Below are 15,253 nucleotides of genomic sequence, written 5' to 3' on the forward strand. Positions count from 1 at the left end.
TAACTACGACGAGCTATTGAGTACACAAGAATAGAGTTTGTGCGTGTCGAGTAATTAGAAAAACGATATTTGAGTTGCTGAAATAATAACAAGTTTGAGATGCCTTCATTTTAAGAGTCAAAATTCGATAACTTTAAAAAGCAATCTGTTTGAATCATTATTATTTTGTTTTGTAGAACGTCATAATTGTATATGTTTAAAGTTTTGTTTTGTTTTGTTGGAGATCGGAACTCCTTTTCAAGGAAATTAAATAGTAGTAACATGTCATATTTCTTACAGCTGTTATGTTAATCTTGATTAAATATGTTTGCTGGCAGTCATGGGTTGGTCGCCGAGCTCTTCAAGTTAGGGTCGGATAGGCATACCGTTGAAATGAATCAGCTGATCATGTAAAGCTAAGAGTAGGAAAAAATACCAGAGGAGGGGAAACTGGGTGGCATTTATCCAGTCTTCAAAAAGAGAGAAAGACTGAAATGCTCTAATTTTAAGGTGTCCGTAATGCCGCCTACAAGATCCTGTCCCATATCCGTTTCTGCCAACTTGCGCTCTTTGCTACAAATTTTGTAGTCAGCCACCAAGCTGGATTTGTTCGAGGAAAATCAACCACTGACCAAATTTGCACTCTGCGGCTAATCCTCTAGAAGTGCCGAGAGTGCCAAATCCTTACGCACCACCTGTTCATCGACTTCAAGGCGGCCTACGACACCATAGACCGGAATGAGCTATGCAACATCATGCAGCGGTACTACTTCTAAGGGATGTTGATCCGACTATTAGAGGCCTCCATGAATGGGGTGCAGTGCAAGGTGAGAGTATTGAACTTGACTTCGGAATCGTACGAATCGCACAGATGTCTGAGGCTAGGTGACGAACTCTTCTGTTTGCTCTTCAACAGCGCTCTGGGAGGCCCTGGAAGCAAATCGAAAAGATTTCAAGACCGCTCGAAATGTGAGATATATCGCACATTGATTCACCCGGTGGTCCTTTACGGTAGTCCTCTACGGACAGGAGTCCTGGGCCATCCGAGCGGAAGATGCAAACGCTCTGGGCGTGTTTGGGCGACGCATCCTTCGAACCATCTTTGGCGGTGTGTTCGAGCATGGAGCGTAGAGGAGAAGGATAAACGAGCTCTCTGAGCTGTACGGCGAACCGAGCATCCTGACGTTGGCGAGGGCTGGTAGGATACGATGGCTAGGGCATGTCATGAGGATGCCGGACACAAGCCCCACCAAGAAGGTGTTCGACAGGGATCCTCAGATTGGCTGATGGTTGGATCAGGTGAAGCGAGACCTGATGGAGAACGGGAGAATGGATGGGAGGCTGCAGCCAGGGACCGATCATCCTGGAGAATAATTGTTGACTGGGCCATGTGCTATATCGTGAGCAGGCCAACAAGAAAGAAAGAGCGAGAGAGAGATTGAATAATAACACAGCACCAATTATCAAAAGGATATAAATTAGTTCGAACTATAAAAATGGCACCATCATGCGTTCTAAGCTCTATTTAATAGAGCCTTCATGTTTGCCTTGTATTTGTTGTGTACATATTTTTCCATGTACAAGAAATATATCTTTTTTATTTTATTTTGTTAAGTAAACTCAAGGGATTTTCAAAGCGTTATATAGAGTTGTTCAGACACAGCCCTGATAAGCGATCGTGTTTTACGAAACACGAAAATAGTTTCGTTAGGATTAGCGTGTTCGGCTCGAGCCCGATCGGGCCAATATAGTTTATAAATGTGAGTGTATTTCGTGGAATAAACTCTCTTCCAATCTTGCAACATAACAAACGACTACTGGTTTATTTTTACAAATAAGTATTCATTTTTCAATCTATTTATATATTTATTTATTTTGGTTTTTTTTGTTTTGTTACTTTTTTATGTATAGATTTTTTTTATTCACTCATTTATTAATTATGGATTGATTTATTTATTCATTAATTTATCTTTTTTTAAATAATTATTAACTTATTTATTTACTTCTTAACTAAATATTCTTTAATGAGTAAAGTAATCTTTTAAGATAACTCTGTTGATTTTGGCTTTGTTATTTGCCTTATATATTAAAGAGTAAACAGTTATATTGTTAAACGCTTATCTGATCCACTTGTGAATGTGATATTTACTTAATTTTCGCCCGTGTTTATGTGGTAATATTCATTTATTGTCGTGCAGTGCTGTGTCAATAATAAAGCCAAAGCTTTAGAAGGCAATCTCTTCAACCATAATTTATCAGCCCCTAAAATGTATGACTTGACAATTTAATGGCAAAACCAACATGGCTATTTTTTTTAGCATGCCCTGTTTCTTTGCAATTTCTACACATTTCCCCACATTTTTTTTCATTGTTTTTTTGCATTTTCTACACAAACAATACGCTACAGTGCCTGCACCAGGTTGCTGCCTTGTAAATAAACAAACAAACAAATGCAGCAAAAGCACAACAAGTCCAAACAATGAGCCTGGCAGACAAATACTGCAAACCACTCACAAAGACATGCTGCCTGCTTAAGAAAACACAAACAAATGATGAATCCTGTTGCGCTGCACAACATGCCGGGCCGTGCTTCTCGCAGCAGGTCCGCCCGCGGCTGTCTGAAATGTTGCGATTGCAGTGCAACTGCACTGGCCAAGATATGTAAATGTGTTACTAGAATGTGTGCAATTTTTGTATCTGTTGTTAAATGTGAACAACGTACATTTTCCGTACAGCACAAAATTGCATTGCAACGAAGCATGTTGTTTGTTTGGCGTATACCGTTGTTTCTCTATTGAAATATTCTTTAACCGAAAGCGTTCCCGCTTGCTTTTTTTTTACTTCGGTGTTGCTAGCCTTATATGAAATTGGACACCCACGGAATCGTTGTAACTTTTTATGCAAAATATTTATAGATGCGTAGGTTTCCGACATCTCTGCCCGACCTAACCTGAAGAACGTGGGGACGGTTTTGCTGTTATATTGTGTCACTTGCAGACGTTAAGCTCGGCAAAACAACGGTATAGTTTACAACTGCTGAATAGTTTTCATTGGGGGTGAAGGGTGTATGTATCGCATGGTGAGGCAAGTGTAGAGTGCCATTTACATTTGCTAAAATAAATTGAATAAGTACACGAGGTGACAGACAGCAAAATAAAAAAACACTTATATAATTGTATAAACAGCATTGACTTCCTCGAGCTATACTCTAGCGTATAAGGTAAGGGAGAAATGTTTATAAAAATACAAGATTTAAATGGTGTACCGGACTGGAGCAAAACTTGTACAGCTGTTTATATTATCAGATGACAGCGACAAGAGTGTTTCCATAATGGAACGTCTTATAATGCAAAAATGTTATTTCCGTGTACGTATGTCCAAACTCAACGAAGCGTGGAATGTTGCGGAAATATAGCTGAAGGGAAAAAGCAGCAAGACACACAATAAACAATGATGTATCAGTCTGCGGTGGATATGGTAAAGTAAAATGCCGTAAATACGAAAAACATGGTTTCTCTTTATCGTTACCTCAATTGTATTCCGAAGAATTCCCGATAGTTTTCTAAATGATCGTTTGGTATTGATTGATTTTATAGCCTTGCTAAATGAAACAATCTCAATACTTACATTTATCAACATACCATCCAAAGCTGATAATTTCTTCCAATCAATCATTATAATCGGTGGTCCATTAGCGAATCATCCGAAGCAACTCGTTAACAGTCATTGGAGTCAGGGTTGGAGCTGGTCATTCGCCATTAAAAACCAAATGAGTCCGCATGGTTCACCTTCACTGAAGTGACACTTATCATTACCATCATCGGACAGGTAGGAGTTATCTTAACTATGTGCTCACATTGCAGTTTAGATGCGATGGGAGAAAAGTAGCATATTCCCTTTTTCCGAAAAGTTTCTCCCTGCCCATGGGTCTCATGGGACACTCATTGGTCGTGGGCAATGGTTCACCACGTTTGCCCCTTTCTCGCTCATCCTGCACCAAAGATAAAATCCCAGAGAAACCCCCAGGAAGGAGACAACATAAAAGCGTAACGAATCTTATCAACCTTTAACGAATCTGCTTCAACCGAAACCGCTGGCACACGAAATAGATTGCGGGTCCGGTTTGTGGTGGTGGTTGGTGGTTCCAATTTTACTGAAATGGTCAGTAAAACCTCGTTCCCTTAACCGAATGACATGGGGTTCGGTTCGGTATTGAACTTCCGACCCTGGTTGCCGAGCAAAAAAACGAAACAAAACGGGGTAGTGCGATGGTATCGACGCTCTGTTGCGACTCACTGTGATGTTTCTTTCATTAGCGGTAAATGAAAGAGCCGGAAATTGTGTCATCGGTTTGTTTGGAACCGAGTTAGCGCGTCCTCAAAAATACGCGACAGGGGCAAGGCAAGCAGAAAATGTGCACTTCAGAAGAAACGAGCTAGACGTTGATTCAAATGGATATTTTTCCGGAAGTTTCCTTTCGGTAAACGACGGCATATTATAGGAAGTTAAGCCTGACCCAGTGTCTTTCTTGGAAACTGAGGATGGTGACTTAGTTGTCGTCCCAGTTTTCAAAGACCGGAAAACGATGTTAAGATTTTCAGCCCTCACGACCTTCAAACGCTCCGTTATCGCTCTTTGCCCTTCGGTACAGATTATTATCTACGCCCCGATAGCGTGCAAAAGCGAACGTAACGGCGTCTGAGAGATAAAATATCAATCGAAAAGGCCGTACTTTTGTGATCCTTGTCCACAGCGCGCTGGATGGAAAAAGGTCTTTCTTGGGTGAAACAAACGGGCCGTATCCGGTTGGGGAGAGACGAATTGCAAAGCTGGCTGGACATCCTCCCCAGCCCGAGCGACAAGTGTACGTAATACTTTCCTTACCAGAGTATTACGCTGTAGTCTTAAGGAAGTGAACTTTACGCAAAACATTGGCCCTATCCCAATAGCCGGCAAACACCAGTCGAACGGAAAGTTTTAGCGCTTAGACAGCACAAATTCTGGGAGAACGAAGTAGTCTTTCGGTTGCGCTTGTTTGTTCTTTTCCGAGAACCAGGCGGGGTAAACATGATGACTTTTGAACATTCTTTCCGTGCGGTAAGATTCATTGGTCAACCGTGTCCACGTGATATGTCCCAAGGGCCTTGGGAAGAAGCGCAAAGTTGAAATAAATTATGCATTGTTTGCAAAAGATCGATTGGAGAATAAACCAGTGTCGTGATGACAGAGAGAGCAAAGCTTACGTGAAATTAAAATTGTATACCAATTAAGAGGGTCAAACGATTCAGGACTCTTCCAAGTCACAATAGGAGAAATTGGTTTGCATTCAGTATGTTTTTGACAAAGTTTTGCAATGAAAATTAAATACTTTATGGATCGCTCTGAACGATTCGATCGAATTATGTTGGATTTTTAAACGTGTGCACCAATCCTATAAAACTACCACGGGTTTTGTTGATTTGGGTTAGGAAAAGAGAGGAGCCCAAACTTCCGTTTAAATTCCAACACTAATCAAGCCACCGAGTCAGCTTAGCACAACTTTCTATAATTGATGTGGTTTAGTTAATAGTTGGCCCTCCGGGCTCTACACCGGACGCAGGCTACCAAAGTTGTGGAACGATCGAGCGTTATTTATGACGTGGAATACATTAAGCAAAGTGGCTACATAAAACTACTTCAAACCCGTTGATCCTAGTCCAGCACTCGCCCTTTGGAACGAAACGGGCGCAACGGGATAAAACGAAAGCGGGAGAGAAATTCCAATTTCCAAAGCTTTTATTCGCACCAGAACTAAAACGGCAAACCCGTGCATGCTAGTTTCGTGGTTTTAGAAGGCTGGACAGGATTTTTTTCCACGCATACTCTTACTCAAAAATGGATGTGTATGAGAGAACCTGCTCTCGACTAGATAGGGAGATTTATACCATCCAATGAATTATCGTCTTCTGCTACCCGAAATGTGTACCTCTAAGTTTCGCTCTACTATGGCTATTCCGTGCACATCCTGTTCACCCAAACTGCATGTAGAATAACAATCTTTTGCCCAGATGTGCAGCTTTGCGGGAGTGAAGATCAGTGTGAAATAATAACAATAACAAAAAAAAAAACCAACACTCATCTTTTCGGTAGCCAATGAAACGAATTGATGATTGAAATGCTTGGTACCTCGTAGTGATGGGCGGGTCGACCCGAACCTATCGGGTCGGAGCCATCCGTAAGCGACCTGGAGTCGTTCGGGTCGACTCGAAAGGTACAAGTAGGTTCGGTGGGTGCAACGACTCCGGTCAGATTCGCTTATGCTTTCTCGCACCTACTCATAAGTCTAGTTGACCCGAACTCGCTGCACCCGCGGGTCGGAATGAATCCCCTTTGGCCCGACTCGACCCGAACTCGTTGCACCAACGGGTCGAAGTCGCTTTCACGGAGATGCTTTCTCGCACCTACTGATCTTTCGGGTCGACCCGAACACGCTGCACCCTCGGGTCAAACTGAACCTACCGTGGCCTGACTCGATCCGAAGTCGCAGCACCCACGGGTCGGAGTCGCTTATGCTTTCTCGCACCTACTGATCTTTCGGGTCGGCCGTTGCACCCGCGGATCGGATTTGATTCTGACTCCGACCTAGCGCACCCGCTGCACCCACAGGTCGGAATCGATTCCGGCTGGCTCGCACCCGACTCCGGGTCGGGTCGTGAAATGAATTGTATGACCCAACACTAGTGCTTCGCTTTCGTCGCAAAATTCCCCTGGAACAAATACCAGCTATATGAGAAAATAGTTTCTCGTATTGATTGTTAATTTTCGTATAGTTTATATTCTAAACGCTCGGGTGCTACCGTTTGGAAGCACTTTATCTTGTTCACTATGTTACCAGTCACAGATTATAGCGAATTAATTGAAGCTCTAATTGCATTTAATCACTTTTTTAGCCACGGTCGCAATTGTGAACCGACCAACAGCTATGATTGGAGGAAGGACATTGACTGTAGTAATTGGACGGACCTGGTCATTCGGGTTTTGATTGCCGTAAATCGTATTAGTTTCGGTGCAACTGACTAATTATCACAAACACTCTCTCCCCTACGTGCTGTCCCGTTGGCAATTGTGAAGATTGGAACGCCTATGATGATGATGATGATGATGACTATTGCATAAACGCACAAAAATTTATGAAGAAGAACAAATTGACTCGGTTCTTGACTCGGGCATTATACAGATACGAAATAATTTGGGGTCGCATGTGGCAGGACCAAACAGGCAAAATTTCATTTGATTGTAATGGGAAATTGATACGTTATTTGCAATCAATGCTAAGAGCATTACTGGCAATTTTATTCGCGTTCCTATTCAAAAATCAATCAGCGGGTTGAATGGGTTTTACATTTGCATAGAAATGTGATAATGTGCAAAATGCTACATCTGTAGATGTACTTATTGCAGCAGTTCGCGGTAGTTTTTAATCCCAACGATTTGGTAATTGGTTGTTTAATCAGGTTGTTTACAAACGGGTTCATCAATTTTACGCAGCTTAAGCTCGGTATATGAACCTTTTTCAACCTGTGCACCTTTTTTGTAGCTTTCAAGTTATGTTTAGATTGCAAAGCAAGTATCACACACATTATCATAAGTTCCAAATTATGATGGGCTATTTGGCGTAACGTCCTACGCGAACATGCCGGCCTATACAGGCTTTCAAGACTTAATTCATTACCACGCTGCCGGATAGTCAATCCTTGCTCCGGAGGACGGTCCATTCTGGGCTTGAACCCATGACGGGCATATTATTTAATCGTTCGAATGGACGACTGTACCAAGGCATTGCGGTGGTCCACTTACCAGCGATTAAAGATAAAAAAAAAAATATTAACTAAAACTTTCTTATCATACGATGCACAGGGATCACAACGCTTCAAATCCCCTGAGACAACTACAAGGGAATAGTGTTGGAGAGTGCAGGTGCAAGCAAAGCTCCACTTTAAGCCAGTAGTGTAAGAATGTATTTAAAGATTCAAGCACGCCCGAAAACTCATCATCATCACTTGTCACTCATTGCGGCTGGTTGTGCTTTCTCACTCTGCTATTTCCAAGTTGATTTTTTACCGCGATTTTCTTGGTGTTTAAGTGCTTGAACTGTTTTAGTTCGGTTAATTCGCACTCGCGCGTTCACGTATCACAAATTTGTGCGGCACCTGTGAATTTGTACGGTTCAACAAATAAACATTGCGATCCGCCTGCGGTTGTTGTGACCACTCACTGTGCTATTTTGCGATGGCGTCCGTGATCTGTAAGAAATGTGAAGGTGCTATTAGCAACGATCCAATTCCGTGCTTCGGTCTGTGTGAACACTATTACCACGATAAGTGCATTGGACTTTCAACCCCGCTCCTGCGTGATTTTAAGAAGTCACAAAATTTATTTTGGGCTTGCGCGGATTGTGCTCAGCGTTTGCGGGCCGTTGACACTTTACGCTTCTCGCACGGCCTTTCTCGTGATGCTGCCTACCTGTTGGAATCGTTGCAGTCCGATTTCCGCGATACCTCACGTTCTGTGCAGGCGACATCAGCTGGCTTGCGACTTGAACTTTCCTCTTCACTGGATTGTTTTAGAAACGAGATAGCTTTGATGAAACAGGAATCAGCATCGTCAATTCGTTCCGTGAAAGATTTCATCGACTCACTTACTGCTTCTCACTCAATGGAACGCAACTACTCACAGGCTCCACTACTCACAACGCTTGATGAAGTTAAGCATGGCATCAAGGGGCTTGATCTCATGCACCGTGAGTTTCTCACTTCCTTCAACTCACTAATGAACAAGCTCAACTCTCATCTTGCTACGCATACTACTACATCGAGTGCTCACCATTCCGCGATTCCTGCTACGCACTCAACGACCACGAATCCAGTTGCGGCCTCTAAGCTCACCCATCAAGCTGTTGGTGAGAATCCTTCCAAACGTCGATTGATGGATCGCTCTCCCGACTCGTCGCCTACCAATACCGCTACACGCGCTATGCTGTCATCGGGTACAGGGTTGTCCTACAACAATATTACGACCGTTCCTGAACGCCCACGCCGTACTTGGGTCTTTATCTCCCGTATTGCTCCTGATACTCCGATTGAAGCGATCCGTGAAATGGCCTGTTCCAACATAGGGACAGACGACATCTTGGTATACAGCCTTGTACGACGTGACCGGGATCTTTCTACGCTCTCCTACGTATCTTTTAAAATTGGTGTACCGGATTCGCACCGGGCTATTGCTTTGGCTGCTTCAACCTGGCCTCGCGGGATCTCTTTTAAGGAGTTCATCGACCTTAATCCCCGCTCCGTCAATGTTTGGCGACCCACTACTGCAGCATCCCATGCACCTTCTGCGCCTGTTACCCGTGAATCGGATCATCATTCATCGCCACCTTCTATCAACCACACGACACAACTGCGAAACGCTGATTTCACTATTTCGCCCGATCATGGTCCTATGAGCTTGCCTTATACGCAGTACTTTCAGCAAGCGTAAACCGGCTGATCCGGCTGAAGATTTTCATGAACTACCGACTTTACCCGAATTGATGGAAGCTAACCCTGCATCTAATACACACAATCCGTCTGACTCTCTTCCGCCGTTAATAACTTGCAGCGAGAGCACTCCCGGCGCATCTCGCTCTCTCATTCCTTCGATCGATCGACTAAACATCTACTATCAAAACGTAAGAGGATTGCGCACAAAACTAGACGAGTTACGCCTCTCTCTATCTGAGCTTGATATGGATGTGTTGGTGTTAACTGAAACATGGCTCGATGGCTCAATTCCGTCCTCTCTTATCTCGGAGGATGCGTATGTCATCTATCGCTGCGACCGAAATTCTCTCAACAGTAACCGTCGCCGTGGTGGTGGTGTACTCATTGCCTGCTCTTCCGTGCTGAACACGTCAACTTTATCACTGCCGTTCGACTCGCTGGAGTCTGTTTGGACAATTGTTAAGCTTCAAAACCTTGCAATCTATATCGGCGCCGTTTACATCCCACCCGATTTGCGTTCTTCCGAAGTAGTCCTTGACGTTTTACATGAGAGTGTTAGTTTCGTTGCTGGCAAACTTAAACCAAATGATCTTATGGTGTTACTTGGTGATTTTAATTCACCATCACTCTCCTGGCAACCGTCGGCATCGTGCGTTAATCAGTTCATTCCTACTGGTGTATCTCGTGAAAATGTTTCTCTGCTTGATGGAATGTCGGTAAACGGTTTGCTGCAATTATCCGGCATAAAAAATATACGCGGAAGACAATTAGATCTTCTATTTGCCAATGCTGCCTTCTTGGAGTGCTGCTCCCCCGTCATAGCTTCACCTGTTCCACTCGTCGCGCTAGACAATCATCATCCTGCTCTTGAGACAAGCGTGCTCCTTACGCACTCTCGCCCTGCATCCTCCCAACGAATACCTACGGCTCGTATGTTCAATTTTAGGAAAATGGACTACCAAAAGCTTCATCGTATATTAGCCGATACCGATTGGTCCTTTATTGATGCTGACTGTGACATAAATCAAGCTGTAGCAGCGTTTACTAATGTAATCACTTCCGCCTTCCCTTCCTGCTGTCCTCACCTCAAACCCGCTCCTAATCCTAAGTGGTCGAACAGAGCTTTACGTCTATTAAAATCGGACAAAAACCGCGCTCAACGCGCCTACCGTTTAAATAATACTTTACACAATCTTTGTGTATATAAATATGCGGCTAAGGCTTATCGTCTTCTTAATCGCCATCTGTATCGTCGCTACGTTAGGCGTCTTCAAATGCGCTTCACTATTGATCCTGGGTCATTCTTTCGTTTTGCGAACTCTCGGCGAGGCTCTGCTAGCCTTCCATCCACCCTGTTTCTTGATCTGTCCTCTGCTACGTCCAATCCTGATATATGTAACCTGTTTGCCAAACATTTCTCTAGTGTATTTGTCGATCCTAGTACTTTTAAGGTTCCTTTGGACGTAGGCTTGTCTTACACGCCCTCTGATGTGATATCATGTAATTCAGTCGTTGTAAGTGAAAGCCTAGTAAAATCCGCTTTATCCAAACTTAAAACTTCGTTTTCACCAGGCCCCGATGGCATCCCTGCCTGTGTTTTGAAAAAATGTGGCAATACCCTCACTCCTATTCTCACTCGTCTTTTTTCTCGCTCGCTTAGTGTAGGGATTTTTTCCTAGTCAATGGAAACTAGCTTGGCTTGTTCCCATTTATAAGAAAGGTGACCGCACACTAGCATCAAACTACAGAGGCATCTCTATTATTTGTGCGTGTTCTAAAATCCTCGAGTCAATTGTCCATTTATCTGTAATGCCTTGTGTAAAAATTATATTTCTACGGAACAACACGGCTTTATGCCCAATCGCTCAGTGTCCACCAACCTAATGTGTTTTTTGTCTTCTCTATATCACTATCTGTCTAGTGGTAAGCAAGTAGACACTATCTATACCGATTTCAAAGCGGCATTTGACAGTATACCTCTATCATTACTTGTTGCTAAGCTTCGAAAACTAGGTTTCGGTGGCTCTATATTGCCGTGGTTCAACTCCTATCTTGAGAATCGTTCATATGCAGTTAAAATCTGTGGCTCTTTCTCTGAATGTTTTCTTAGTTCTTCGGGTGTCCCTCAAGGTAGTGTCCTTAGTCCCTTACTGTTCATTCTCTTCCTCAATGACTGTACTTCGATCCTTCCTCCTAACGGCTTCTTGCTATATGCGGATGACGTTAAAATTTTTCTTCCTGTATCTTCTACAGCTGATTGTCTAGTCCTTCAATCCTGGCTCTGTAAATTCTCTACATGGTGTGCTTCTAACGGTTTAGTCCTGTGTCCTGAAAAATGTTCTGTCTTGTCTTTCTTCCGATCTTCTACAAGTATAACTCATGCTTATAGTGTCTGTGATGCCCCTATTCCCCGTGCGTCCTTGTCTAAGGATCTTGGCGTCTTCTTTGACCCGAGTCTTTCTTTCAAGGAGCACACGGACTATGTCATCAACAAGGCCAACAAAAGTCTTGGTTATATTTGTCGCATGTCCACTGAAATTCGTGATCCTTTTTGTCTTAAGTCCCTTTATTGTTGTTGGGTCCGTTCCGTACTGGAATATGCCTGTGTCATCTGGTCTCCTGTTCAACTATCTCTGCTCCAAAGGATTGAGAGGATCCAGAGACGTTTTACAAGGATCGTATTTCGTAGGTCGCTGGGTCATCACTCTATTCCGCTTCCTTCGTATGACGATAGATGCACTCTATTAGGCCTTGCCAAGTTGGAGCACCGCCTCTCGGTCGCTCAGGCTTCTTTCGTCGCTGGCATATTGCTCAATACGATTGATACTCCTTCACTTCTGTCGCGCTTACATTTGTATGCACCTTGTCGCACCTTACGTTATCGTTTTCGTCTCCAGTTACCTATATGTCGTACACGTTTTGCTCGCAATGAGCCTTTTGTAAGAGCTATGTCGTCTTTTAATAGTACTTCTGATCTGTTCGATTTCAACATATCCTATCCTGTCTACCGATCCCGTCTTCGCTCCTTTTCCGTACCATAAACTCCTTCCAACTCCTTCGTGAATAATTGTATACTATAGTCAGTAAGCACTATTGCTGTAACCCAACGTGGCCGAGCAATTAATAAAATAAATAAAATAAAAATAAAAATAAAAAGTAGAAATCACCTCCACCAGAAAGCTTACGAGAGACTTTTCTTTTATTTATGTATATGCCATTGCACACCCAGGAATACGAAGTGCTACCATCATATGTCGTATGAAATTATTTCGCAATCGCATTGTTCAGCTGCTTACCATGATTATTCGTGTGCGAGAGAATGTGAATAAGATCAACACACCAATTTGTTTTGGTGCAAAGCAGCATTTACGATGTGTCTGTGTTTTTTGTTATGATGTTGTTTTATTTCCTTTGGTTTTGGTAAGGGTTTATTCCCTTTGCTCCTGTTGCGTCATGTGGGGCTAGCTTTGCTGTAAAGCCATTTTGCAGCGATTCATAGAACTTTACCCGAGAAGCATTATGATGCCTCAGTGATTTGGGAATTTTCCGGTTGACTTGGCCGGCTGGTGGCTCTTTGTTTTTCTTCTTTTTTATACTTCATTACTTCTCTTTTTGTATAGTTCCGGTCTTCCCTGTCCTTCGTCCTTCATTGTACTCGGAGCCACGCATACCATGCTTGTGCCGTTGACCGAATTCTATTTCCCACGGCAACCTGATTTCTCCCAGGACTCATCTCTTCCGGACTTGCGGACTTGCCATTATTTATAATGTTTATTGTTGTTATGCATATTTTACATTTATTGTTACTTTTTAAGAGCTTTCCGCTTGGCGGTAAGTCTTTTTCAAATGAAATATTAAACGGAAAACCAAAGCGATAGAGATATAAAAAGAGAGATAGGTGTGGGTTATTGTAAATTGTCGCACTTTGGTGGGGTGTGTGAGTTGCTGTCGATTGGATTATTTAACGTTAAATTATTGGTAATGGGTTGAAAATTCCTACTGAATTCATAATTAGCGATTCTAATGATTCTCCCTTGAACCCCCTAGTCAACTGACGACCCCGGTAGGGAATGACTCCCCGTGTCGGGGTTGTCCTTTGCTTACGATTTCTTGCTAATTATAGAAAATATAGGCTATCCGATTCGTTACACCGATATGCCATCCGAATGCGGCAGCCTGTTGGAGTGGGTAAGTTATAGCAAATCGACTGCACCACTATCTAATTCTAACGACTTTCCAAAATTACATCCCGCAGGCACAGCCCGCAAACAAACAATACATCATACCGTTTGATTTGAACAGGTTTAGGCTGTGTTTTTTTCTCTCTCTTTATCATCCCCGGTAAACATGATCCAGGCAAAATTGAACTCATTTTGTGAGCAAATTCTCAAGTGAATAGCAACATCTAGGGCGCTTTAGACAGAGAATAGTGCATTTTATAGCAATTAAAAAATGGATTTGAAGTTTGATTAGCTTACCATACACTGCCCCCTCCCTGGCTATTGACACTCATACACCCATGAAGTTGTAAATTGCAAACTCGTTCGATCTAATCGCAAGATAGCTGACGTTCCCTTGGGGTTGTCCCTAAGCATCAAATTAGCTAACAATTTGGCTTCAGCACTAGCATTGGATTCATTCGACATGGAAGGTAAATTTGGAGCAACGTACGTTTCCACGTGGATATATTTTGCAGGCTCGGCTTAATAAGATCCTGTGACCCTCGTTAAAATTTCTAAAAAGGTCAAGCAAATGCACGGCTGAGATCATATGAAACACACGAAAACGCACACTTTTTCCCAAAGCCGGAAGTGTGAAGGGAAATGTACGCAACAAAGGCTTGGTAAAAAATGGAACCAATTCTAACATCCCGGTGAACGTGTAGGTAAAGATTTGTTCGGGAGAACGATGAACACCCTTGTGGTCCGCATTCAGACAAATCTGCTGGACCATTTTGAACTCCTTGGTAAAATTGTGCAATAGAAAGGGCATCTCAACTTCACCCTCAAATCAGGTGTTTGTGTTGGGCCCGCCCTGTTACGAGATACGGGAGGGGGGGGGGGGGGGGAATTGGGATTGGGGAAAATAAGCACGAAACCAAATTCTACATCCCGTCCCAACGTATCAACGATACCAGCGTTTGGTTATCCCGAGGGAATGCTTTCTCGCTTCTCTAGTCCCTCAAACATATGTTCCCTCAGCCGAACTGTCTCGAAGGGTCAGATAGTCCCATCCGGCCGGCGGCAACACTTACCCGCAGCACACGCTTCGGCAGACCTCTGTCAACTTCCACGGTGATTTGTGTGCGATATGACGATTTCTCAAGCACCGGTGGATTTTCGTTTACAGCGCGTACGTAGATCATAAGGGTGGTGCAGTTCTCCTTAAAATTATCCGAGGCCATCAACCGTGGCTCATACGGGTAAGGGGAACAAGATTAAAAAGGAACGAAACACGGAGAAGCTTTATTGAACGTGTAGATGGGTCGAATTAAAGGGTTTACCAGTCCAATAAACAACTGTCCACTTGTTTATAACAATCGTCGTTTTGAGTAGACACCGCTGTCTACCACTTGCTCACACGTCAGATGGTGTAAGCTACTCTGTCCAATTCAATAACACAATTTTCGCCTTCGATTGCACAACGGTCGAATTCGGCACGGTTTCTTGTGGTTGTTGAATAATTAACAAAATTAATGTTTTGATTTATTGAAATGTATGGTTTATACTGCATATTTCTTGAATAAAAGAAAC

General features: G+C 43.1%; 1 protein-coding gene across 1 annotated transcript in view; it reads right to left on the reverse strand.

Annotated features, from left to right (window-relative positions):
• The window catches only part of LOC120899816 (putative neural-cadherin 2), a gene marked incomplete at its 5' end in the record, with an annotated part of 69,479 nt that overhangs the window by 7,400 nt on the left and 46,826 nt on the right, over nucleotides 1-15,253 (reverse strand). The window contains one exon of the mRNA XM_040306043.1: nucleotides 14,755-14,920. Within this exon, the coding sequence (XP_040161977.1) occupies nucleotides 14,755-14,920 (166 nt within the window). The remainder of the gene's footprint in view (nucleotides 1-14,754; nucleotides 14,921-15,253) is intronic.

Source organism: Anopheles arabiensis, chromosome 3 (genome assembly GCF_016920715.1).
Source record: "Anopheles arabiensis isolate DONGOLA chromosome 3, AaraD3, whole genome shotgun sequence".
In the NCBI taxonomy this organism is placed as follows: domain Eukaryota; kingdom Metazoa; phylum Arthropoda; class Insecta; order Diptera; family Culicidae; genus Anopheles; species Anopheles arabiensis.